General features: G+C 39.4%; 1 protein-coding gene across 3 annotated transcripts in view; it reads left to right on the top strand.

Moving 5' to 3' along the window:
• Positions 1-24,399, top strand: part of CA8 (carbonic anhydrase 8) — a 97,417-nt gene that overhangs the window by 10,013 nt on the left and 63,005 nt on the right. For all 3 annotated transcript variants that reach the window (XM_024251642.3, XM_024251640.3, XM_024251641.3), the window contains exon 3: positions 5,750-5,874. In XM_024251642.3, the coding sequence (XP_024107410.1) occupies positions 5,750-5,874 (125 nt within the window). The remainder of the gene's footprint in view (positions 1-5,749; positions 5,875-24,399) is intronic.

The following is a 24,399-nucleotide window of genomic DNA, read 5'->3' as shown; positions in this document are numbered from 1 at the left end:
AGTGGCTTGATACTTAAGTAGTGAGAAAACGTGTGAGACTGCCCACACTTGTGCAGTAGTGTCACTCCAGCTGACTACAAGCAATGTCTTAAGGGTAATGACATTTTTAATGGACCATCATTATGGGAGAAATTGCTAATCAAGATAGGTCATATGTGCCCTTCACTGTTACTTATTATAGAAACTTTAATTAGGATATTTTACTTCTGGGTCTCTTATAATTCTCAATACTAATTTTAGGATAGATGATGATGATTATTAATCCTACTTTTTCCCCCCAAACGTGACAACTTTTTAACAGTGTTTCTTAGCAACCTTGCTGATTTAAAGACGAAATTGTCAAAAATATCTTAAAAATTATTTTCACTGAAGAAGAGGCTCTGTTTTTTATTTATATGAAACGTCAGGGCTGAATTTCTTTTTCCTTCTTTCTTTTCTCTCTCTCTCTCCTTTTTTTTTTTTTCAGGCTCTCATTCTGTTGGCCACGCTGGAGTACAGTCATAGCTCACTGCAGCCTCCAAGTCCTGGGCTCAAGCAATCTGCCCACCTCAGCCTCTCTGGTAGCTGGGACTACAGGCCTGCCACCATGCCCAGCTAATTTTTAAATTTTTGGTAGAGACAGGGGTCTTGCTATGTTACCCAGGCTGGTCATGAACTCCTGGGCTCAAATGATCCTCCCGCCTTGGCTTCCCTTAGAACCAGGATTACAGGTGTGAGCCACTGTACCTGGCTGGATTAATGACTGTATTTATTATTGGCTAACTTTGGTGCATTTGAATTACCTGGTTAGTTGCTGTCATCTGCATCATTTTGCATGTGCTTCACTTTGCCCGGCCTGCTCTCCGTGCTATTGTTATGATCTTTACCCTTAAGAGCTGAAGATATTTAATAGAGCTATAGGTTAAAAGCCAAAGACAGTTTAAAAATATTGAAAAATTTTTGCTTTTCAGGCCTGAAATGTTAAAAAAAAGAACTAAATAATACTATTTTGGGGAAGTTTTAGAGACAAAATTGGAATTTCTTAAAAGTTACCCTGAGGTTATAAAGTCTTTAAATCCATTAAGAATGAACCCTTTGGGGCTGGGCATGGTGGCTCATGCCTGTAATCCAAGCACTTTGGGAGGCCAAGGCAGGTGACTCACTTGAGGTCAGGAGTTCAAGACCAGTCTGGCCAACATGGTGAAACCCCATCTCTAGTAAAAATACAAAAATTAGCCAGGCATGGTGGTGCACACCTATATTCTCTGCTACTAGGGAGACTGAGGCAGGAGAATCACTTGAACCCAGGAGGCGGAGGTTGCAGTGAGCCGAGATCACACCACTGCACTGCAGCCTGGATGACAGAGCAAGACTCCATCTCAAAAATACGTATATAAATAAATAAGTAGGTAAGTAAGTAAATAAAATAAGAATGAATCCTTTGGATCCTTCGGGTGGTGTACCAGGGACCCACTGGTGTGGGGTTTCCTTGTGTTGACGGTGTGGCTCTGCAGGCTCCATCTCCTGGCCTCACCATCTGTAACTGGGCATGATAGCAGCTTTCTAACTGGTTAGGCTTACCCTTTGTTATTCTGTCATCTGTGCAGATACTGCACGAATAATACTTTAAATTGCAGATGTGATCATGTTAGTCCCCTGATTAAAAGCCCTCGATGGTTCTGGACAGGAGAAACCCCAGCTTGTAAGCATAGGCTGCACCTCTTCTCCTCATGCCCACCTTGACTGTGGCTAACTTTTGATTTTATTCTCCTAGAACACACTTAAGCTGCTTCATGTCTCAGAATATTTCTCAGGCTCTTTGCTCTACTCTTCATGCACTTTTCACCTCTCAGCTTATTCAAGACTCAGCTGAGCTGGTATCTTCTTGGGAACATCTTCCCTGACTTTATGATTCATGCTTGTTATTGGCTTGTCCCTTGCTGGATGCCCTCCTGCTACCCTTCCTGCTCTTGATGTGTTCTATTTAAACTATTCAGTTTACTCTTTTAACCACTGAGACTGCCCAGTCAACACCAAGGCTGGATCTTTCTCGCTTTATATACTAAGTGGTCAGCACAGGGCCAGGTGTCGAGTTGATCTCAAAACTTAGCTTTGAAGTCAAATGAAAAGAGAAGGAATAAGGCTTGAGCACTAGCCTTTGAATTATCTGGTAAATTTGTTTTCAGCAAAGGATTGTAGAAGCTTAGATAGATTTAGATAAATGTATATACATCAAGTCTTTACAGGGTTTTCAGATCTTACAGAAGCTTCCTCAGGGAGCTCTTGTTTATGTCTTATAAATGCAATTGCCAAGCGTATTAAAGAGCATTAAAGAAAATGGAGGCTGTGGCAATGGCATCGTTTATTTTATATTCTTTTCACAAGTTCCTTTTCTAAAAAAAATTCAGCATGTCATCAGTAGGCGTTTCATGTTCTTTCATTGTAACTTTATTGAACCAGATGACATCATAACTAATAAACCTGCCATGTAGTGACCCAATATCACTCAGCAAAATTTGATTTTCATAAATGTAGGAAAAGGCTCCCCCTTCTGAGATGATTTTTTTTTTATTTAAAAAAATTTAAGCAGTAAAAAGGGAGAATAATGCTGGAAGAGGGTTACCAGATGGATAAAATAGAAGCTGCTATTTGTTTTTAGTCCATAAACGCAACCATTCTTGGGGGATGAACAGGTAGTGCTCTTACCTAGCACCTCATAAAACTCTGAATTGAGAATTTTGTCATTTTTTATGGCATTGTATGGCTATGTGACTTTAGTGTGGTATATTTTGGATTATTCATCTGCAGCAACAGTGAAAGGTACCCAGAGCCTGGTTCCTGGCTGACAGCCACCTCTTTGTCACCTCTCCCTGGAGAACCAGGCTGGGGCAAAACACTTCCCTTCTCAGTGTTCCTTTCATACCATAGAATATAATTACTTTATTGTAATTGTATTGACTGTCATGACATGACAGTTAATAAACCTGTGTAGTAACCAGATAGGACTCAGAAAAAATATGATCTTGATAAATATATGAATTTACACTTCAGGATAATAGAATGTAAGATCTACAAGGCCAGGGAATTTTGTCTGTTTTGTCAAAATCAATGTATTCTAAATACTTAATACAGTACCTGGTACAAGGTAGTAGATGATCAAAACAATATCTGTTGGAAGGATTAGTAAACTTCCCTGGATTTTGAAGTTCTCCCTATCAAAACATGGGTCTGTGCAGTTTGAATTTCCACAGTGTTTCACTTAAACTGTCTCCAAGTTTAAGTGAAAGACTTCATTGCTGTTAAGGAAGTTTTGAGCATTGGTCATGCGGCGAGTATATTTTTGAAGCATGGATCTCTTTATGGTTCCCTGAAATCACTGTCAAGACCAGCTACAAGCTGTATCATTCATTTCCATATGACAGTACTTAGTAGACTGCTGTTTACTAGTAGAACTAGTAAGCTGCTCTGTAACAGAGCAGTTTTAGAAATACTGTGTGCCTTTGTGTGTGTGTGTTCTGAGTGTATGTGATAAAGGGGTTTTGGGGAAGGAGTTTTAAGAATCCTCTTTCCCATTTCACATGTGCTTCATTTCATGACACTCTTGTCTTTTTCCTTAGCCACGTGGAGCTGAGCCTTTTCTAGGACAGTTTTATGGCTTTGTTTTAAAAGTGGTGTTATAGGGCTCACCTGTTGAGGCCTTGGGTTCCACTGTTGCTGGGGGTGGCGAGGGGTATATTTTCTCTCTCTCTTTTTTCATTTTGGTTTGGGAGGTCGGGTACACAGTGGGTAGACTCCTGGTCTCCTTCCTGGTTTTTCTTAAGACCAAATTTGGACAGCCAAGAGAAAGGAATGAGTTGTGAGGTTGTTTAGAAACGTTTCATACATTCTTAAATCCACAGAATGGATGTTTATTGAAGAGGAAGGTGAAGTGAGCTTGCACTGTGGTTCTGAATATCTACAAACCTTTCCGATCCATATATTAAAAGTTTTTTAGATTGTTCTGGGAAATAGGATGAAGTGCAGTTCTCCAAGGAGCAACTTCAGTTTATAAATCTAGGCTTAGATAATTCATTGTTTTTTAGTTCATGCTCACAGATACTGAAATTTGGGTTTCCCTATCCCTGCCTCACCTCTGGGATGTGGGTCAGAGGATTTGAGTTCCAGATCCTGTCCTGGAGCCTGCTAGGAGGCTGACTGTGGCAGGTCACATTCAGCCCTTCTTCATCCTGCTTTTCTGCCCTGTCTGTGGAGTTGATGATAAGACTATCCCCTTGGATTTGTTGTGTGACCTAAATCAGACCAAGCATGAGGGCAAACACTAAAATCTAAAATCATGCATGACAGTGTGATCCTAAGGGCCATGAATCTCACTTCCCTTTCCTGTTGATGTGAAGTGTATCCACTCAAAAAATTAAAGTTACTTCTTGCTCTGGATGTTCCTTGTCTTCGTTGTTTGAGCTGGTAGAAAGCTTGGGAGTAGATTTGTAGGGCACCTTTATCAAGGACTCCATGACGTCCATTGTGTCTAATAGCCTCATTTCTCCATCTATTTTCTGCCTCTTTCTTTGCGTCCCCTTGTTCTTCTTCCTAATTTATGCTGTCTGACTGTATTATATGTACCTTGACATAAGCAGCCTTAAATCCTTTTTGGAACAAGTCATTAGATGAAGAACCAACCAAACAAGTAAATATTGTTGCATGAATTTGCTTTCTTCTCCTTTGAGTTTTAGGGTAAGGATGAATGACAGAACTCTTCCTCGAGAGAGGTGTGGAATCTGTTATGTCCTCCTCAAAGGCAACCCAAGTGTGAAGGACAATGTTTCAAAAAGTCTACTTCTAGGAAAGGTGAAGGTGTTGAATTTTGTTAGCTAAATAACCTAAAATTCTTAGCTGATACTGTTCAGAATTGGGAGTTGCTAGAGGAAAAATGCCCTGAGTTAAACAACTTTTATTTGTGTTGAAATTGACCATTTGTTTGTAGGAAACTTTATTTCAAGTTTGTACATATGCTGTCAGGGAGTTTTTAACTAAACAATTTTATTGTTTTAAGACAGGTTCTCATGCAAATGTATTTTTCATTATCCTTCAGTGTGCTCTTGTTGGGGATAAAGGTCTTGATCATATCCAGCAATGAGAAAAAGAGACATGGTCCTGTGGGACTGATGTTAATATTTTGAGTATTGTTAATATTTTATTGCAGTTTTATTTTGTGTCATTTGTGGTAATGAATGTCTATCAGCTATTGAAGTGTGATTTCATTGTTGATTGACTTAATGCTAATCAATCCTCTTCATGGATAATTTTGTTAGTCCACACACCTGTTCTCTAAACTGGAAGTCTCCTAGTACAAGTGGATGATCTGCAAATGTGGTTTAATTTATTTAGACGTCTACAGAATATTATTGGTCAGTCAGAGAGTCAAACCATATTTTTGTCCCCTGATCAGTGCTAAGCTGAAATCTCTAAGGGAGGAATTTGTTTTTCTTGTCTACTTCTAGACTGCAAACACACAGGAAATTAAAATATGCATATCATTATGAGTTTTTCAGAGATTTTGAACTTCTGTGTGTGAATGGCCAATACAAGAATTTCAGCCAAGCCTAGATAGTTTAAATTCACCTCACAGTTGTGATAAATTTCTCATTTTGGCTTTGTGAATTTAATCTGTAGAGCCCATGAGAGCATTTTGGTGAAAAAAAAAAGTCTCTAATGTTTATAATGCTGAGGTAAATGTGTGATGTAATTCAGTAACATATATTTTCTTTTTCAGTTCTTTCGGGAGGACCATTGCCTCAAGGACATGAATTTGAACTGTACGAAGTGAGATTTCACTGGGGAAGAGAAAACCAGCGTGGTTCTGAGCACACGGTTAATTTCAAAGCTTTTCCCATGGAGGTAAGAATAACAAATCATCTTGTAAAAATCTTGTTTTCTGAATAAAGTATTCAGCAATTTACTGAAAATGATTTAGTTTAAAAGTAGATGCGTAGTTCTTGAATTTTATCAGTTTATACTAAAATTTAAAAAATGCTTAATGCAACGGAAGCCTAGAGCAGCACATGAAACCTCCCGTCTACTCTCGTGGCTGGGCGTGTGCACATGAGCACGTGGCCAGAAAGGCAATCTACAGTATTAAATTTCACCCTAGTGTTACTATTCTTGTAAAAATTCTGCCTCTGCAAATTCAGTAGGTCATTTTTGTGGATGCTTTGGATAGGTGACGAGCTGAAGACAAACAACCGCTGGAGAAACCTCAACAGTAATGAAAAGTGTAGGTTTGCTAGTTTAAAATTGGTGGGTTGGTTTTATTCACCCCAAGCCACTTGGGCAGGGAGGGAGAAAGAGAGATTTTTTGAGAGTAATTCTTTTGTCCAAAGAATTCCCTCCCCGACTTACGTTCTTAGTTAACTTCTGCTGTTTCTTTGATACCCAGTTGAAATCTCATGTCTTCTGTGGGACTTTTCTTTAGTTTTTTCCCTAGGCAGAATTCATCTCTGTCTCTCTGCTCCCTGTATGCTTGATAGGGCACTGCCACGGCGCTGGCCCCAGGGGTTGTACCATTTAGTCTCCACAGCGTCTTTCTTGCTGCCTGTGAGCTCCTGAGGACCGAAGCTCCCTCTCGCCCCCTTTTTACTCCCATCATTTGCCCACTGCCAGGCACAGTGGAGGCAGACAGTCCACACTGGTGAAAGTGAGGGGATGTTGGATTCAGTCCAGGTCTTGATGATATTTCTAGAAGGAACCTCAGTTTACCCCAGAAAATAGCCCTTTGGTGTCATGTAAGAGTATGTTCTGGGGGCTGGTCTTCCAGTCTTTTTTTTGACATTCACAACTGTGCATGTGTTTAATATTAAATATAAAATTGCTCTTGACCAGACACAATATCCAGTACCACTTCAGTGGCTGGAAATCATGGCTGTATAATTTTATGTCAGTGATACATGTATTTTAGAGGATTCTGTTGAAATGTTTGACAGCATTACTGTAATTATAATAAAAAAATCTCTGGAAGCTCAGGATATCTCTTTCATTAAAAATAAAAGACGTGAACCTTAGAAGTGAAACGTTCCATGTTTTAAGGCTGGAGAGAAAAAAACCAAACCAGCATGTTGAAGAGTGGAGGAGGTGTGCAGTGGTGTGGACAGTAAGGAAAAGCACTTTCTCAAAGGCCTTGATGGGGAAGGCCCCCAGAGCTTACCTGTCTAGGAGCTGTTTGCTCAGTGCCTATAGACATCCTCTCCTTTCTACTGCCTGTGACACTTCTGTGTCACCTCTCTCTCCTGTCCCATCCTCAGCCAACCTGACAAGGAAAAATTCACACCAGAATGCATCAAAAAGGAAAGAAGACACAAAACAATCCAAGACAGTTAACCCCATTGGGTCGTGGGTCACAAAGTGAGGGGCAGGACCACCCTGGACTGTCAACGCCTTTGCCCTGCCTCCCTCTTTGGGTTTGAAAGGCCATTTCATCATTTCATCTCAGCCCCCAAAGACAGACTCTAGTAACAAAAATTCTGGGGAAAGGTAGCTGTAAATGGGGAGGCGAGAACTTCTGGATGAGAATTCCATGGCTTTGCTTGTGACATGCAGAACTTAAAAGCTGTAGGAAGCATAATTAGCGAGCTGTGCTCTTTGCTCTGTACTCAGATAGCATTTCCGGACCGAATGTCCAGACTGGTCCAGTTACTTGGTGGCGTTTCAACAGCTCCGGTCCATTAAGCACAGGTAATGGTTTGTTTTGAATGAAGATTAAATCCTGGGAGTGAGGCTTTGTTTCTGCAGAAATATTTATATTTAGGATAATGAAATTGCTGACTATGATTTTTCCAAAATATGTGGCGAATAATATTTATATTCTTTTTTATCCAAGATTATCCCTGATCCAATTCCAGAGAAAATACTTGTATCAGTCATCCAGTGTTCGCTTAGTGCTCTATCCTGTTGAGTGCATTAATGCTATGGTTATGCAGAACTAGAAGGAGATCTCTGCAAGCCAGGATTGTTTATTGATTTATCTTTGTGGAGACTATGAAAACTGAGGTGGGTTCTGAGGAGGAGAGGGCTCTTGTGGTATGGTGAAAGAGAGGAGAGAGGGTTTCCATGTGGAAGAACGTCCTGGGACTGGGGATGAGTTGGCTCATACAGGGGACTACAGGTCCCGTGGTTCTGAACTGCCACCAAGGGCCACCTCAAGCACAGGGGCGTGGCCAGCAGCACAGTGTAGAGTAAGACCAGGTACCCTTTTGGGAACATGGTGTTTTTTCCAGTGTTGTTTGTTTTTTGTTTTTTTTGAGGTCACGTTCCGTATTTTACTTACATTTTAAGACTGACTGTTTTTTTTTTCTCAAAATCACATATCCATGCACCTTTTTCTTTTTTGTTGATTTCATTGAAAATTAAATGGCTGGCTTGTTAAACAGACAGATACTATAAGCAAATACTTACTCTGTCTGTTACATGGAACACACAGGAATTACCTTTTTTTTTTTTTTTCAAGACGGAGTCTTGCCCTGTCGCCCAGGCTAGAGTGCAGTGGCACAGTCTCGGCTCCCTGCAGCCTCCGCCTCCCAGTTTCAGGTGATTCTGTGCCTCAGCCTCCATGGTAGCTGGGATAATAGGTGTATGCCAGCACGCCAGGCTAAATTTTGTAATTCACCATGTTGACCAGGCTGGTCTCGAACTCCTGACCTCAGGTGATCCGCCAGTCTTGGCCTCCCAAATTGCTGGGATAGTAGGTGTATGCCAGCACGCCAGGCTAAATTTTGTAATTCACCATGTTGACCAGGCTGGTCTCGAACTCCTGACCTCAGGAGATCCGCCAGTCTTGGCCTCCCAAATTGCTGGGATTATAGGTGTGAGCCACCGTGCCAGGCCAGGAACAGCTTTTAATAGAAATCCATTGAGCTGTCTTCCCTCACCTTTTAGAAATTATAAATATAACAACAGCCCTAAAGAGATTATTGATACTCCCAGTAGTCAGCACTGACATGGTTTCAAAACTTAACACAATTTGGGACTTTAAATGGTTTAAACTGCTGCTGTACACTAAGCAAGATGTATTTGTGTTTTTCCTTCTTGATACCCGTAGGTTTCAGAAACACACATCTTTCCACAGCCATCTGACACTGCTTATCATGCTCTCATCTGGTAAATCTGAATTCTATTGTGAATACTCCAGGTTTATGCTTAAATGACAGTGCCTTAGCGAGAGAATGATATAATCATGCTGCATTTTTCCTCCTGTTACCTGAAAGGGTCTCACTATATTGCCCAGAGTACGTTTGAGCTGGTCTCAAGGGACCCTCCTGCCTCAGCTTCCTGAGTAGCTGGGACTATAGGTGTGCGCCACTGCACCCAGCACCAGCTGGAATCCTTTTCCATAATGTGTGGGTGTTTTGCATTGTGATATTCAGTCAAGACATTAATGTGAGTAGAAGATTATTGATTTAAGACAAGTTTGAGTTCAACTAAAATTAATTCTTGTGTGTTTGTTCTTCTGGTGGCTTTGGAAAGCTCCTTATTTTCTTTGAACTTTGTTGGATGTCTTAGCTTGTGAAGTCTAACTTTAATGCTATATGATTTTTTTTTTTTTGCCATTTTGCTAACATACTAGTACACTCCATGCATTCACCATTCCACTGGAACTGTTTATTCCCTTCGCATTAACTTCAGATTTAAGGCTCTTGGGTATTTAGGCTCACAGGTTCACATTCTACTTTCAGGCTGTATATTCTACGTGTGTCATTTGTCTGTGGACACTGCCATCTTTGCTGCTTCAAAGTAGCCTATCTCTGTGGTCTGTGTAATTTTTGGTAAATTAGGATGAATTTTTATACATGAATAGCTACTCTCATAATTCCAGGGAAGAGAGCTTCTCAGGCATTTAGATTTTTCTGGATCAGTGCAATTTACAAAAAAGTGGGGCTGGGCGCAGTGGCTCACACCTGTAATCCCAGCACTTGGGGAGGCCGAGGCGGGCAGATCACGAGGTCAGGAGATCGAGACCATCCTGGCTAACATGGTGGAACCCCGTCTCTACTAAAAATGCAAAAATTAGCCGGGTGTGGTGATGGGTGCCTGTAGTCCCAGCTACTCGGGAGGCTGAGGCAGGAGAATGGCATGAACCCGGGAAGTAGAGCTTGCAGTGAGCCAAGATCATGCCACTGCACTCCAGCCTGGGCAAAAGTGATGGGGAGACCAACAGTGTGTCAAGTTTTAATTTTTCCAATTAAGAACATTACTCTCTGCTGTCTTCATCATTTTATAGAGGATCTTTAATAGCCAAATGTAGGAAGGATGTGATCTCAAAATAAGGCATGGACCCATAAATTGGATAGATTTAGGTTTTTAAAAATGTACATTATTTCAATTTTTCTTGCATCACTACAGATGAATGATAATTTTGTCAGGGATAGGCACTGATCCTGCCCACAGACTAGCAGGAGATCATGTATGGTGAGCCTGACTTTCTTGCCTTTCGGGCCTAAAAGCCTATGATTGAAGAGTGAATTGCCAAGAAGGAGGTCTAGCCATATTGTATGTTGGACCCTTATCTTTCTTTATATTGTATTTAAAGAGCATCTGTTGCTCTGTGTACTCTGAAAGGACTTAGTGATGATTGTGCCACATACCAGCTGTTGATGGAAACTTGGGTGCATTAGGTAAATAGAAAAAAAATTCATTGTACAGAGCAAGATGCTTTAATTGTAAAGAGTCCAGGCCTTGGTTGTAAAATAGGCCAACAAAAATATTCTGAAGACTTTATCTCATAATATATTGCTAATCCTTAAACTATATTTGGCCCCTGTACCAGATCACCAGATATCCCACATTTCTTCTTCTCTTTCCAGGCAGCACATGGTAGCATCTAGTATTTAGTGTTCTCTTAGTAAAAGTGAATGGTCTTTAAGTTTGCTGCTCCCCAAGTCATTTGCATGTTCACCTCACAGAAAGATTTATTTTTATTCATGTATTTTACTATTCTAAGGAGATCCCAGGAAGAGTTTGCCTGGTTAATAGTGAAATTATGACCTTTCAAGTTATTTTACTTTCAGGAACATCTCAAATAGCGCTTCGTGTTTGTTGAACCTCTTCTAAAATAAGGGATTTCCATTGATTTTCCAAGGAAATGTAATGGGATGACTTTAGTTTGAGAGTGAACATTCTGAAGATTAGATACAAGATATATCACTAAAGAAATATAGATTTAAAAGGAACTTTCACGGTCATCTAGTCCAAACCCCTATATAGCAAAGAAGAAATCTAAGAGTTCAAAAGGTTAAATTGCACAGGATCGTTTATAGGAAACCATATGTATGGCCTGGATGAAGAAGAGTATCATCTGGTTACTTAAATATTTCATTTAAGGATTATCCTCTATGGTGCTCTTTTTGCTTATGGTTTAGTTGCAGAGAGACAACACAATGGGCTTTGTCCTTGCACCCCCTACCGGTATAAGGAATTTTGATGTCTGTAAGCACCCCACATTCAGAGGGGGACTGCTTTCACCTTCCACAGGAGGGTGGTAGTGAGGCTGTGGCACCCTGCCCCTGCCTTACAGGCTGTGAAGTTAGAGTGGCTTTGTGACAGCAGAGGAGGGGTGTGTGTTGCAAAGGTGGAATCCCTGCTACCTCCAAGAATGGGGTCGAAGGGGTGGTGGATTTAGTAGATAGCCTACTCCTGCCCACTTTACAGAGATGCTTACTGAGGTCTGGGGAGGAGGGAGGTTAGCTCAGGGCTGCAACCTCAGAAATGGCCCATGAACTGACTTCTGTTCTAGGCAGTGCTTTTTTTCACCTTCCACAGCCAGTTATTATCAGGAAAATCAACTCTAGTTTGAAATTTTATTTGCAGCTGTAGTTAATACTTTGGACTGAGATTGCTTTGGGAGTAAAAAGAAAGGTTTGTATTAAGAGGAGTTAGGACTGACACTAAAGGAAATGATTTGAAATTTAAATGTTTAGCTTTTCTGGCAAGTCTCGTTGTTTTGAACAGAAAAAAGGAACAACTTGTCTCTAAATGTAATAATTATTATGATGATGATTATTTGGTATCCTGGAATCTCCTATAGAGCTAGCAGATTGAGCCTGTGTATAAACAGATGAAGGCATTAGAGCCTTGTGCAGTGGCCTCTCCAGAAGTCATGATTGCAGAATCTCCCTCTCACATCTTGGCAAAAAAAAAAAAAAAAAAAAAAAAAAAAGCAAACAATTTTTATGTTTCCTGAATTCTAATGAACACTTGCATTTTTCCTTCATAAAAATCATGGTTTCTGCTTTGATTCAGCATATTTATTTTTACATTTCATGCAGAAACCTCACAGTTTACTGAGTAGAAAATAAATTACAATGTTGAACAAACAGAAATGTTCTTTTAGCTGTATTCCCGCTCAGAAGTGAATAAGGCCAACTTGACCTCTGAGAAGCCACTTTGAATGAAGCTACCTTTGATTTTATATTTGTTAGTATTTCTTTTAGTAGTTCATTCTTTGCCATTGTTTGAGGATATACAAAAGTTTGTTTTGGCAAACTAAATTTGCAAAAAAGCATTTATATTATACCTGATGTTATGATAGAAGGCAAATTTGTAGAAAAACTGAAAATTAGTTCCTATAATATGTAATTAATGTATGGATAAGGTTATAGATACTGCAGGTAGAAAATATTTTCAATTGGGTTCTGACAGATCTAAATTCTGCAGTAGAATACATTTCCTGTCAATATATTTTCAGATAATAAATAGCCTCTGATTTGGATATATAGTGCATAACTGGGTGGCCATCTAAATAACTCATATCCATCCATTCATTCTTTTATTTGTTCATCCATCCATCCATCCATCCATCCAAAGTATTTCATATTCAGGCCCTGGACTAAGTGCTAAGGAGACAGCTATGAGTACAATAGACAACTCAGGGAGTTTTTCATACAGTGGGGGAGTTCGAATGCAATTTGTGATTTTTCTCCTACTCACTTTTTTTCTAAATGGGCAAGTATTTAGAACAGGGGTCCTGAAGTCCTGGGCCATGGACTGGTACCTGGCCTGTTAGGAACCTGGCTGCACAGCACGAGGTGAGTGATGGGCCAGTGAGCATTACCTCCTGAGTTCGCCTCCTGTCGGATCAGCGATGGCATTAAATTTTCATAGGAGCATGAACCCTATTGTGAACTGCGCATGTGAGGGATCTACGTTGCACACTCCTGATGAGAATCTAATGCCTGATGATCTGTTACTGTCTCCCATCACCCCCAGATGGGACCATCTAGTTGCAGGAAAACAAGCTCAGGGCTCTCACTGATTCTACATTATGGTGAGATGTATAATTATTTCCTTATATATTACAATGTAATAATAGAAATAAAGTGCACAATAAATGTAATGCACTTGAATCATCCTGAAACCATCCCCTGCCCCCTGTCTGTGGAAAAATTGTCTTCCATGAAACTGGTCCCTGATGCCAAAAAGGTTGGGCACTGCTGCTTTAGAAGATACAGTAGTACCCCCTTAACTGTGGAGGATACATTTCAAGACTCCCAGTAGGTGCTTGAAACTGTAGCTAGTACCAAACCTATATATATTAATAGTTCGTTTTTTCCTATACATATGTATCTGTGATAAAGTTTAATTTATATATTAGGCACAGTAAGAGATTAACGAGAACCAATAATAAAACAGAACAATTATAACAATATGCCAACATCACTACTTTTACACTTTAGGACCGTTATTAAGTAAAATAAGGGTTACTTAAACATGAGCACTGCAGTACCATGACAGTGAATCTGATCTCTGAGAAGACTCTTAAGTGGCTGATGGGCAGGGAGCGTGCACAGTGTGGAGACACTGGGCAGAGGAAGGATTCACGCTCTGGGCTAGATGTAGCAGCATGGCATGCGATTTCATCAAACTACTCAGAATTTAAAACATATGAACTGTTTATTTCTGCAATTTTCCATTTAATATTTTTGGACCAGAGTTAACTGAAACCACAGAAAGCAAAACTGTGTTTCTGTAACACTGAAAAGACCTCACTCCCCTAACCTGCCTGTGCAGTATGCAGATTCAGGTCATCAGAAGCTAATTAGAGGAAGATTTTGAAGACATTTCTTAGAATGCAAATACATTGTTTGAGATGTGAATGACTGTCAACCACACAAAATATTTATCAACTACTATGTGAAAGACATTGTGCTAGATATAACCAGTCATGGGTCACTGTAGGCTAGACTAACTTAAGTAACCCAACAAAATGAGAATCAGTGAGACACAGGGTAGGAAAATTTTCTTGATGGGAAAGAGCTAAGAAGGGTGTAGGTTCTGAAGAGACTCTAGAGAACCTGGGACCCCTGTGGCATCCTCCCTGAGGACTCTGGCAGTGTGGGAGGAAGTCTGAATGATGTAGTTGGTGAATTTCGGCTCCAAAGTTGAATTTGGAGCCTATTGGAGTTAGATTTAACCTCTGCAATCTCAGGCAAGCTAGTAAACCTCTTCCAACCTGTCTATAAAACTCATCTATGAAAAAGGGCTAGACATTAGTTCAGAGGTCAGCGAAGAGTAAACCCTGCTGTGTTTCCTATTTTTAGGAGGAGATGGGGAACATCAAAGGTGGGATTGGGATTGTGATGTTAAAAATCTTGTCAAAACATCCTGAGGGGGATGCAAAAAGCTTTTTGGATTGGGCGCCAGTGGCTCACACTTTTAATCCCAGCACTTTGGGAGGCTGAGGCAGGCAGATCACCTGAGGTTAGGAGTTCGAGACCAGCCTGGCCAAAATGGCAAAATCCTGTCTCTACTAAAAATACAAAAATAGCTGGGCATGGTGGCAGGCCCCTGTAGTCCCAGCTACCAGAGACTAAGGCACGATATCGCTTGAACCTCGGAAGTGGAGGTTGCAGTGAGCCGAGATTGCACCACTGCACTCCAGCCTGGGTGACAGAGCAAGACTCTATGTCTCAAAAAAAAAATTAAAAATAAACAAATAAAACAAAAAACGTTTTATTACTATAAATAAGAAATGCAGAGAGTATGAATGGAGAAAATAATGTAAAGTCTTCTTTTTTCTTTAAAACTTCTTCCCTGTTTAGTTGAATATATTGTATTTTTATAAGTCTAATCAATATGACATTTCCAGGTCATTTTTTCTGACACACCTTTTTATTATGATGATTATGCATGCATATCCAGTAAAATTTGTTTTATCACTGTATTTTGCAAGGAAAATAAATATTGCCTTGAGAAAGATAATTGGGCAATAGTATGATAAAACTTCTGATTGAGTCGAATGATGATAGGAGATTTTAACTCTGTAAGTTTTTAACCTGTATAGAAACCATATGTTTTGTTTTGTTTTGTTTGTTTCTGGTATTTAAGATTGACAGTTTAAAATGGCACAGGGATGTTAGTAAGATATTTGCGCCCTTGCTACTGCTTTGCTGTGCTTGAATGCATTTTCTCTTTTAGCTTTGTACGGCTCTACACACCAAAAATTCCTGACAGAAGCCTAGAACAACATACCGTGAGTCCTCCGAGATGCTGGACCTTTTTGTGACATGGTTCCCTAGGCAACAGCCTGCTCTGGCAATGTAAATTCTTAGTCAGGGAGAGTGGCATTTTGCTTGCAGTTCACAATGACATTTGTTTTCTGTTTAACCTCAATTCCTTCATTAGTACATAAGGATAATAAAATTCTACCTACCCTTATACAACTCAGGAAGAGACTATAAAAATTAATCATTTAGGCCGAGTGTGGTGGCTCATGACTGTAATCCCAGCATTTTGGGAGGCTGAGGTGGGCAGATCACCTGAGGTCAGGAGTTCAAAACCAGCCTGACCAACATGGTGAAACACCATCTCTACTAAAAGATACAAAAAATTAGCCGGGCGTATAGGCACTTGCCTGTAATCCCAGCTACTACAGAAGCTGAAGCACGAGGATCGCTTGAACCCGGGAGGCGGAGGTTGCAGTGGCCCGAGATCGCATCATTGCACTCCAGCCTGGGCAACAAGAATGAAACTCTGTCTCAAAAAAAAAAAAAAAAAATTAATAGTGTAATGTTGGAAGCACCTTGCACTGAGTTTCTCATGTAATGGTGGAAAATGTTGTTAAACAAAAGCTGATATTCACTTGAAGTGCTTTCTAAAAACATTTTAAGAGCAGTATTAGGTATATTGGATGTAAATGTTGTACCATAGGGCGGTATAGTTTTGTTCTTTAAGAAACCTGAAATGAATAGAAGAACTTGAGTTTAAGTTGTTGAAATATAAACATTAAGTACAGAAGGAAGACATTTATTCTAAGACCTGACAAATGAAAGGTAGACCCTTTTTCATCAATTAATGTCTTCACTTGGGAACCCAAAGGCAAGTAAATTCTCTAAACTCAGCTTAATGAATCACTTAAACCTGTGGATAAGAGTTTATTCAGTGGAGCCAATTTATTTGGCTCCAGAGTTAATGCATTTTCCAGGAATATTCCTTGGGAACTATAAATTGGCGAGTTCTCAGAGGAGATCCAATGGAGAGATCCCTTCTCCCTAGCCTGAGTTCTGAACAGATTAGGAAAGAAGGTATTCTTAGAGTCATCAGATGGAGAACAAAACATCACCTCTATTGTGGCCAGAACGATACTGGAGACATAGCTTAATTCCAGAGAAGAGTGTCTGTACAGAATTAGGCAGGGGCAGGAAAGGTAGGGCGGTGGGGGGCTGGGGGTGTTCCAGGTAGGATTTATGAGTCTGCTCCCTAAGAGTAGCTCAGATTTCACAATAGTTGAAACAGAATACAGGAGGAGGAGTTGGTTGAAGGAGCAGAGAGGAAAGCCAGCTTTGTTCAGGGAAAACCCCTCCTTACAGAAACCAGGAATAGGGAAGCAGCGGTCCCATTAGTAAGATTGATGACTCTCTCAAATTCCCCACTTACCCGTTAAAGCTCATTGGCACTGGACACTAGCAAGAGGACAAAGCTCTGGGAATCAGTAAAGGGAATGTTTCCTTTCCTGCAGGTTTGTTCATTTTAGCCATCTGGGATTTTGTACATCCCTTTTTGTTTGCTCCATTGTATCTAAGAGTAACATAGTTTTCTACTTTCTAAAATAATTTAGGAGTAGGGTTTGGTAGACAGGGAGTTTGAATCATCCAGGGCTTGCTTATTCATTTTTTCTTTTCTAATTTACTTGGGTGGGTTTTTGTGCAATTTACCATCTTGGCCTGAGCTGATCACCATTTGAACCATGGATATAACTAAGGGTGGTTTATGGATGATTCACTTTTCAAAGACTGTGACCCTGGTCCAGGGCTTAACTCACTAATCCCCTTTCAAATTTGTGTTGTACAGCACTGGAAATATTTTGCAGTGATTTTTAAAAACAAATATCACTTATCCAACTTGTTATGGAGAACAAATATTACAGATTTTTATCAGTGGGCATTGTTCCTAATTAACTTACCAGCGCTGACGTGGTTTGTTTAACTGTGTTCCCAATCTTGCTGTTTTCTATTCTAGCTGATCTAGAGCCTGACTATATTAAAGGGGTCTGCATACAGGCAGTGGTGTGGGTCATAGTGGAATCAAGGCTGTACCATTGGCCATGGTCTGTCACCTTCTCCTCAGCTGAGCTGCAATGGGATGTTCTGTGGTTGCTCTTTCTCTTCCACAGGCTGTTTACTGAGTTTTGAGTCTGTTAGGGAGGGAGATGGTAGAGTGGCATATACCATTCAGCAAACAAGTTTTAAGTGTCTGTGTTTAAAGCCAAACCCTGTGAGAAATATAGAATGTAAAAAAACAACATTTGTGTTTAATGATTCTACAGTCTGGTTTAAAAAGGTGGAAGTAAGACAGAAACATGTGAAAAGATAACGATTAAAGGGTTAAGTGACAATGTAAATCAGTTCAAAACACACTCAGGAAGCCCCTGCTGTGTGTTTGCCACTGTGGCTGGTGCTGAGGGTATGACCGTGAGAGATAATCTAGGCCACAGTTCACATTCCCATGGTGTGGCAGGCCTATTCAAAAGCTACTGTGGCTACTATGTATGAAGAAAGCCCTAGGGAATGGGATATAAAGAACACAGATCAGAGAATAACTGATTTTTACTGGGCTCAGAGAATACTCTAGAAGGCAATGGATGTTGGAGCTGGGCCTTGATGACTGAGTAGGAGTTCGCTGGGTAAACAAGGCTGGGGAGACCATTTCAGGATGGGAAAGTAGCATGAGGCAGGGCAGAAATGCTGGTCTCCTCACGCTGTGTGGGAAAGGGCACTAGAGGTAACCCCAGAGGGTCCTGGAGTCAAGTTGAGGAGGGCCTAACTCCTTCCTGAGAATGAGATGCTACATTGATGAGGCAACCGAGAACTACTAGCACTTTTAAGCAGGTAGATGATGTCTGTGAGTGGACTAGGGTGGTGGAATGTGAATGGGAAAAAAAAGATGTGGATGGCAAAAGAAGAGGTGATGTGAGAGATGCAGTTGAGGGTAAATGGATTCGGCTTGAGGAGTGTTCAGAAAAAGCGAAAAGGATGCTGAGAAATGAAACTTGAGAAATGGAATATTATTGGAATGAAATTATTGGAATAATCGTGGTACACTTAATAGGAAAAAAAAGGGAGTTGGAAAGTGAGGTACCATTATGAAGGAAGCTGATGAATTTTAACTATTTTAACAATAGTGTCACTTTCATTACTATCCATATTGTTTTTATTTTTTTTTATTTTTTTGAGATAGGGTCTTACTCTGTCACTCAGACTGGAGTGCAGTGATCTTGGCTCACTGCAGCCTCTGCCTGTTGGGCTCAAGCCATCCTCCCACCTCAGTCTTCTGAGTAGCTGGGACTATAAGTGCGTGCCACTATGCATGGCTAATTTTTTTTTTTATTTTTGTGTAGAGATGGGGTTTTTCCATGTTGCCCAGGCTGGTCTCGAACTCCTGACCTCAAGTGGTCTGCCTGCCTCAGCCTCCCAAAGTGCTGGGATTACAGGCGTGAACCACCACCCTGGGCCATGTTGCTTTTAATTCCATTCGGTTTCAAATTAGTTAAAGAACAATGTAGGTTGAGTATCCCTTATCTGGAGTGCTTGGGACCAGAAGTATTTTGAATTTTGAATTTTTTTCACAGTTTGGAATATTTGCAATATATTCATGTATTTACTAGTTCAGCATCCCAAATCTGAAAATCTGAACTCTAGAAGCTCCCAAATCTGAAACATTTTAGTGCCAACATGATACTTAAAAGAAACGCTCACTGGAATATTTTGGAATAGAGATTTTTGGATTTGGGATGCTCAACCTGTAGTAGTTGGGGTCACGGTTGTTTGAAAAGTTATAAATATATCCTTAGCTCTAGGTAGGGTGAGGAGGTTAAAATATTTGAAGCTATACTACGCTTTATATAATTTGAGTCCTACTCAGAACAGTGCTGATCTCCCTCCCCACAACAGAAGAGTGAATTAAACTAAGGATTAGTAGATTTTAGCATTTATTTATTGCTAATTGGAGTTGCTTTGTATTCTCAAGGGAAAGAATTCAGCTTTGGAATTTCTATCCCCATTTAAAGTCCGATGGTCTTAATGTATTGATATTCACAGGGTAATATATGCCTCTGCCTGAGTTTCCGAGGCAACACCAGCAGAACCTCCCCTTTTGGGGGTGTCTTTGAGGGACTTTTTCTTGATATCTACACTCCTTGGAATCACCACACCTTGTTGTTGTCAATTGGTGGTCCTGGTTGTCCTGAAATCTCTCCCTTTCTGTCACACCCTTCTTATTGTTCATGCTGTTTTTCAGTGTAGATGTGCATATCCCATCAGTGCACCTGGGGGCTCTTATAACTTTCTGTATCTTTATAAATTTTTTAAAATAGAATATAAAGATAAGGAATATTGAGTATGAAACCCACAAATGAAGATGCATCAAATTACATGGATATTTTACATTTACCCATATCTAAATTTTAATAGAGACTTAACTTTGACATTGATGTGAAAGCCAGTATTGTGTAAGCACTACATAATTCTATTTTAGATTATTAGGATTTGTCCTACTGGCATTACTGATGTGAAAGGAGCTAAAAAGCCTTGGGACAACTAGACTTTTGTTTCTTGATTACATTTAAATTTGAGCCTTCTTTGTAGGAAAAATTATACTTGATTGCTCTACTCTAATTTCAGAAGCATTTTGAGTGCATTAGTGAATAAATTTTGAGTTTTATGGCGGGCGGCGGGGGATTAGGCAAAGATTTGAAAGAATGGCAGATGACTTTGGCCTTCTCTTCTAACCTTCTTATTTGGGGTATGGACAAAGATAGGAGGTATGAAATTGGGCTGACCAAATACGATGTTATTTTTCAGAATAATATTCAGTGAGCATGTACATAGTGTTATGCATGAACTGAGATTTTGAGCGTGAGGCTCAGGAGACCTGTATGTTGTTAAATGACATGGCAGTGCCGGGAGGGGAAGGGAATTGGGAGAAAGTTTTCAAGGTCAAATATGGTCATGCTGAATGCGTGAGTGGTTGAGGTTTTTATGTAATTAAACTCAAAGCTAAATTCTAGGAATTTTAAATTTGAAAGTTTGGCTTGACTTCTAATAGAATTATAGTTCCTGGCATATAGTGGGCTATACATAAGGTGGTCAAAAGAGTAGATGAGAAGGTTCTAGGCATAGTGACAGGTGTTGAGGATGTAAAGAGGACAGAGATGTCCTTCTCCCACCTAGGGGACTTTGCCTTTGCTATGTCCTGTGTCTAGAGGATTTCCTCCTCCCACTTTGCCCCCAGATAGCCACATGGCTTGCTTCTTTAGCATCTTTGAATCTGTGTTCAAATGCCAGATAATCTGTGAGGCCAACCTAAACTTTCCTTAATCTACTTGGAACCTGTGTCCACCTTCTCTAATTTGTTTTTCTCCATAGCATTTTATAGTAATTTAATGACATATAAATATATATATAGCTATTATTACATGTATACTATATATGTATAAAATTAAATATAACTGTTTTATAATAGTCTATTTTGGCTGGATTTGGAGGATCTAGAAATTAGTTAAGATAAATTTAGAATGGTAGGTTGGGGACAAAGAATGGAAGCCCTTGAATGGAGTTGTTCAGATGTGTGATATATTTGTGTTATTTGACCAAGAGCAGTGGAGCATCACTGTTCAACATTACACAGTTATGAAATTTATTTTATTCACTAAATATTTATTGAGTATCTTCTGTGTATGCTCTAGGCAGTTTTAGGTATTAAGATAACACATTAGTGAAAAGATATGCGGAAATCACTTCCCTTACAAACTTTTCCTTCTAATGAAGTGAAATGTAACCAATTACTTTGGTCATAAGAGGTGATGCCCTTTAGGAAATCATGGCTAAAAATCAGATCTGACGTTCAGATGACCTGAAATGGGATGATGGCCTTGACAAAAGGAAAAAGAATGAGTGTTAGAACCAGGTGGGGAGAGAAGAATGTGGAGAGCTTACTGAGCTTTGATTGTTTGGAGATCAGGGAAAAGAGGAGCTTTTGTTTCCTCTAAGATTTGAGTCTTGGTAACTGAAAGGATGGCAGAGCTCCTAAGGACTGTCAGAAACGGGAACTGTTTTGTTGCAAAACTGTGGTATGTAATTTGATATGTTTTGAATTTGACGGTTGCCATTTATCCTGTGGAAATGCCCAGGAAAGGGCTGGAAAAGTGTATCTGTAACTCAGAAGAGAGGTCAGAGAATGAGATTTATTGCAGCAGCTGATATTTACTTATTTATCTATTTAAAAATAGTCTAGCTCTAAGTAAACGAGTTAATATAAGAACACACAGTATCTGTTCTTTATCCAATGTCATGGGGTAACGGTTGCTATTTTAATTTGGTATCCTATCACTAATGCTTATTGGTATTACAGGAATATGTAATGTTTCTGAGCAAGTCTAATCATGCAGTACTTCACCAAAGGGAAATTTTATTTCTGATGCTAGGTAATGGCTATTATATGCCCCCACTTTGCGTATTATGATTGCCGCTAAAATAGTAGCATATGTTGTCCTTATCCACATCAGTAATCAATCCATTCTTGAAACTTATTAAGCTACTCACAATAATAAACTACTACTAATAAGATCTACTGCTTGATTATTAGGAAATGTTGATGCAAAAATAAGAGATTTGGGATTAGGTTTAGACTCTTAAAATTGCTTTAGCTGATAATACATTTTATGATCATTCATAGTTGGTTTATATTCTTCATGTCTTTATTTTTGGGGATACTGTAAAATGATGATACAGAAAATACATTTTAGATTTTTTTGTGTGAAAAATTTCTAGATCAGAGCAAAAAGCTCTAGATCAGAGCAAAAAGCTCAATTTATTTATCGTTAGACACAATTTTATTTTTAAGAAATATTACTTTTCTGTCAGAAGCCAGCATTTGGATTGTAATGAAAATACATAATGAAAATTTTATTTTATTTATGTTTGCTATGCATACATCTAAAGGATTTGATATAAGTAACCAGTGGAGTGTTTTTGCTCAGTATCCTATTTCTCCATTGTATGAGTGCATTGGTTTTAGGTAAACAGTGGAAGACACCACTAAGAAATAATAGGAAATATTTCCTCTCACATTATAGGAACTCCTGAAGGGTGGTGCCACTGTCGGTTTATGTGGCCACTCAGCCATATTTCCACGGGCCAATTTCTTTCTGTTTATCTGCTAAGCTATTTCGGCATTTTAGCTTTTCCTCTTTGCTTTGTTTACTCATGATTGCCAGATGGCTACGTTACCTTTAAGCATCAGATCCTCGCAAATTAATGGTTAAATGTAATGGAGGGATTTTACTCTCTTGCATTAAAAAAAAGCTTTGAGATATAATTTACCGTAACATTGACTTATTCAAAGTATGCTAGTCAATGGACCAAATCTTGAATAAACTCCCATTCACAATTGCTACAAAGGGAATAAAATAGCTGGGAATATAGCTAACAAGGGAAGTGAAGGGCCTCTTCAAGGAGAACTACAAACCACTGCTCAAGGAAATAAGAGAGGATACAAACAAATGGAAAAACATTCCATGCTGATGAATAGGAAGAATCAATATCGTGAAAATGGCCATACTGCCCAAAGTAATTTATATAGCATTATATATATAGTGCTATTCTCATTAAACTACCATTGACATTCTTCACAGAATTAGAAAAACTACTTTGAATTTCATATGGAACCAAAAAAGAGCCTGTATAGCCAAGACAATTCTAAGCAAAAAGAAAAAAGCTGGAGACATCATGCTACCTGACTTCAAACTATACTGCAAGACTACAGTAATCAAAACAGCATGGTACTGGTACCAAAAGAGGTGTATAGACATATGGAGTGGAATGGAGATCTCAGAAATAACATCACACATCTACAGCCACCTGACCTTTGACAAACCTGACAAAGACAAGCAATGGGGAAAAGATTCCCTGTTTAATAAATGGTGCTGGGAAAACTGGCTAGCCATGTGCAGAAAACTGAAACTGGACCCCTTCCTTACACTTTATACAAAAATTAACTCAAGATGGATTAAAGACTTAAATGTTAAACTGAAAACCATAAAATCCCTAGAAGAAAACCAAGGCAGTACCATTCAGGACATAGGCATGGGCAAAGATTTCATGACGAAAACACCAAAAGCAATTGCAACAAAAGCGAAAATTGACAAATGGTATCTAATTAAACTAAAGAACTTCTGTACAGCAAAAGAAAGTATCATCGGAGTGAACAGGCAGCCTACAGAATGGGAGAAAATTTGTGAAATCTACCCATCTGACAAGGTCTAATATCCAGAATCTAAAAGGAACTTAAACAAATCTACAAGGTAAAAAAAAAACATCAAAAAGTGGGCAAAGTATATGAACAGACACTTCTCAAAAGAAGACATTTGTGTGACCAACAAACATATGAAAAAAAGCTCAACAGCACTGATCATTAGAGAAATGCAAATCAAAACCATAATGAGATACCATCTCACACCAGTCAGAATGGCAATTATTAAAAAGTCAGGAAACAGTAGATGTTGGCGAGGCTGTGGAGAAACAAGAATGCTTTTATGCTGTTGGTGTGAATGTAAATTAGTTCAACCATTGTGGAAGACAGTGTGGTGATTCCTCAAGGATCTAGAACCAGAAATACCATTTGACACATAATCCCATTACTAGGTATATACCTAAAGGAATATAAATCATTTGACTATAAAGACACATGCACACGTGTGTTTATTACAGTGCAGTTCACAATGGCAAAGACATGGAACCAACCCAAATACCCATCAATGAAAGACTGGATAAAGAAAATGTGGTACATATATACCATGGAACACTATGCAGTCATAAAAAGGAACGAGAACATGTCCCCTGCAGGGACATGGATGAAGCTGGAAACCATCATTCTCAGCAAACT

This window comes from Pongo abelii, chromosome 7, assembly GCF_028885655.2.
Source record: "Pongo abelii isolate AG06213 chromosome 7, NHGRI_mPonAbe1-v2.0_pri, whole genome shotgun sequence".
Classification (NCBI taxonomy): domain Eukaryota; kingdom Metazoa; phylum Chordata; class Mammalia; order Primates; family Hominidae; genus Pongo; species Pongo abelii.
Note: the sequence above shows the minus strand (reverse complement) of the source record. Positions and strands in the feature narration are given on the sequence as shown.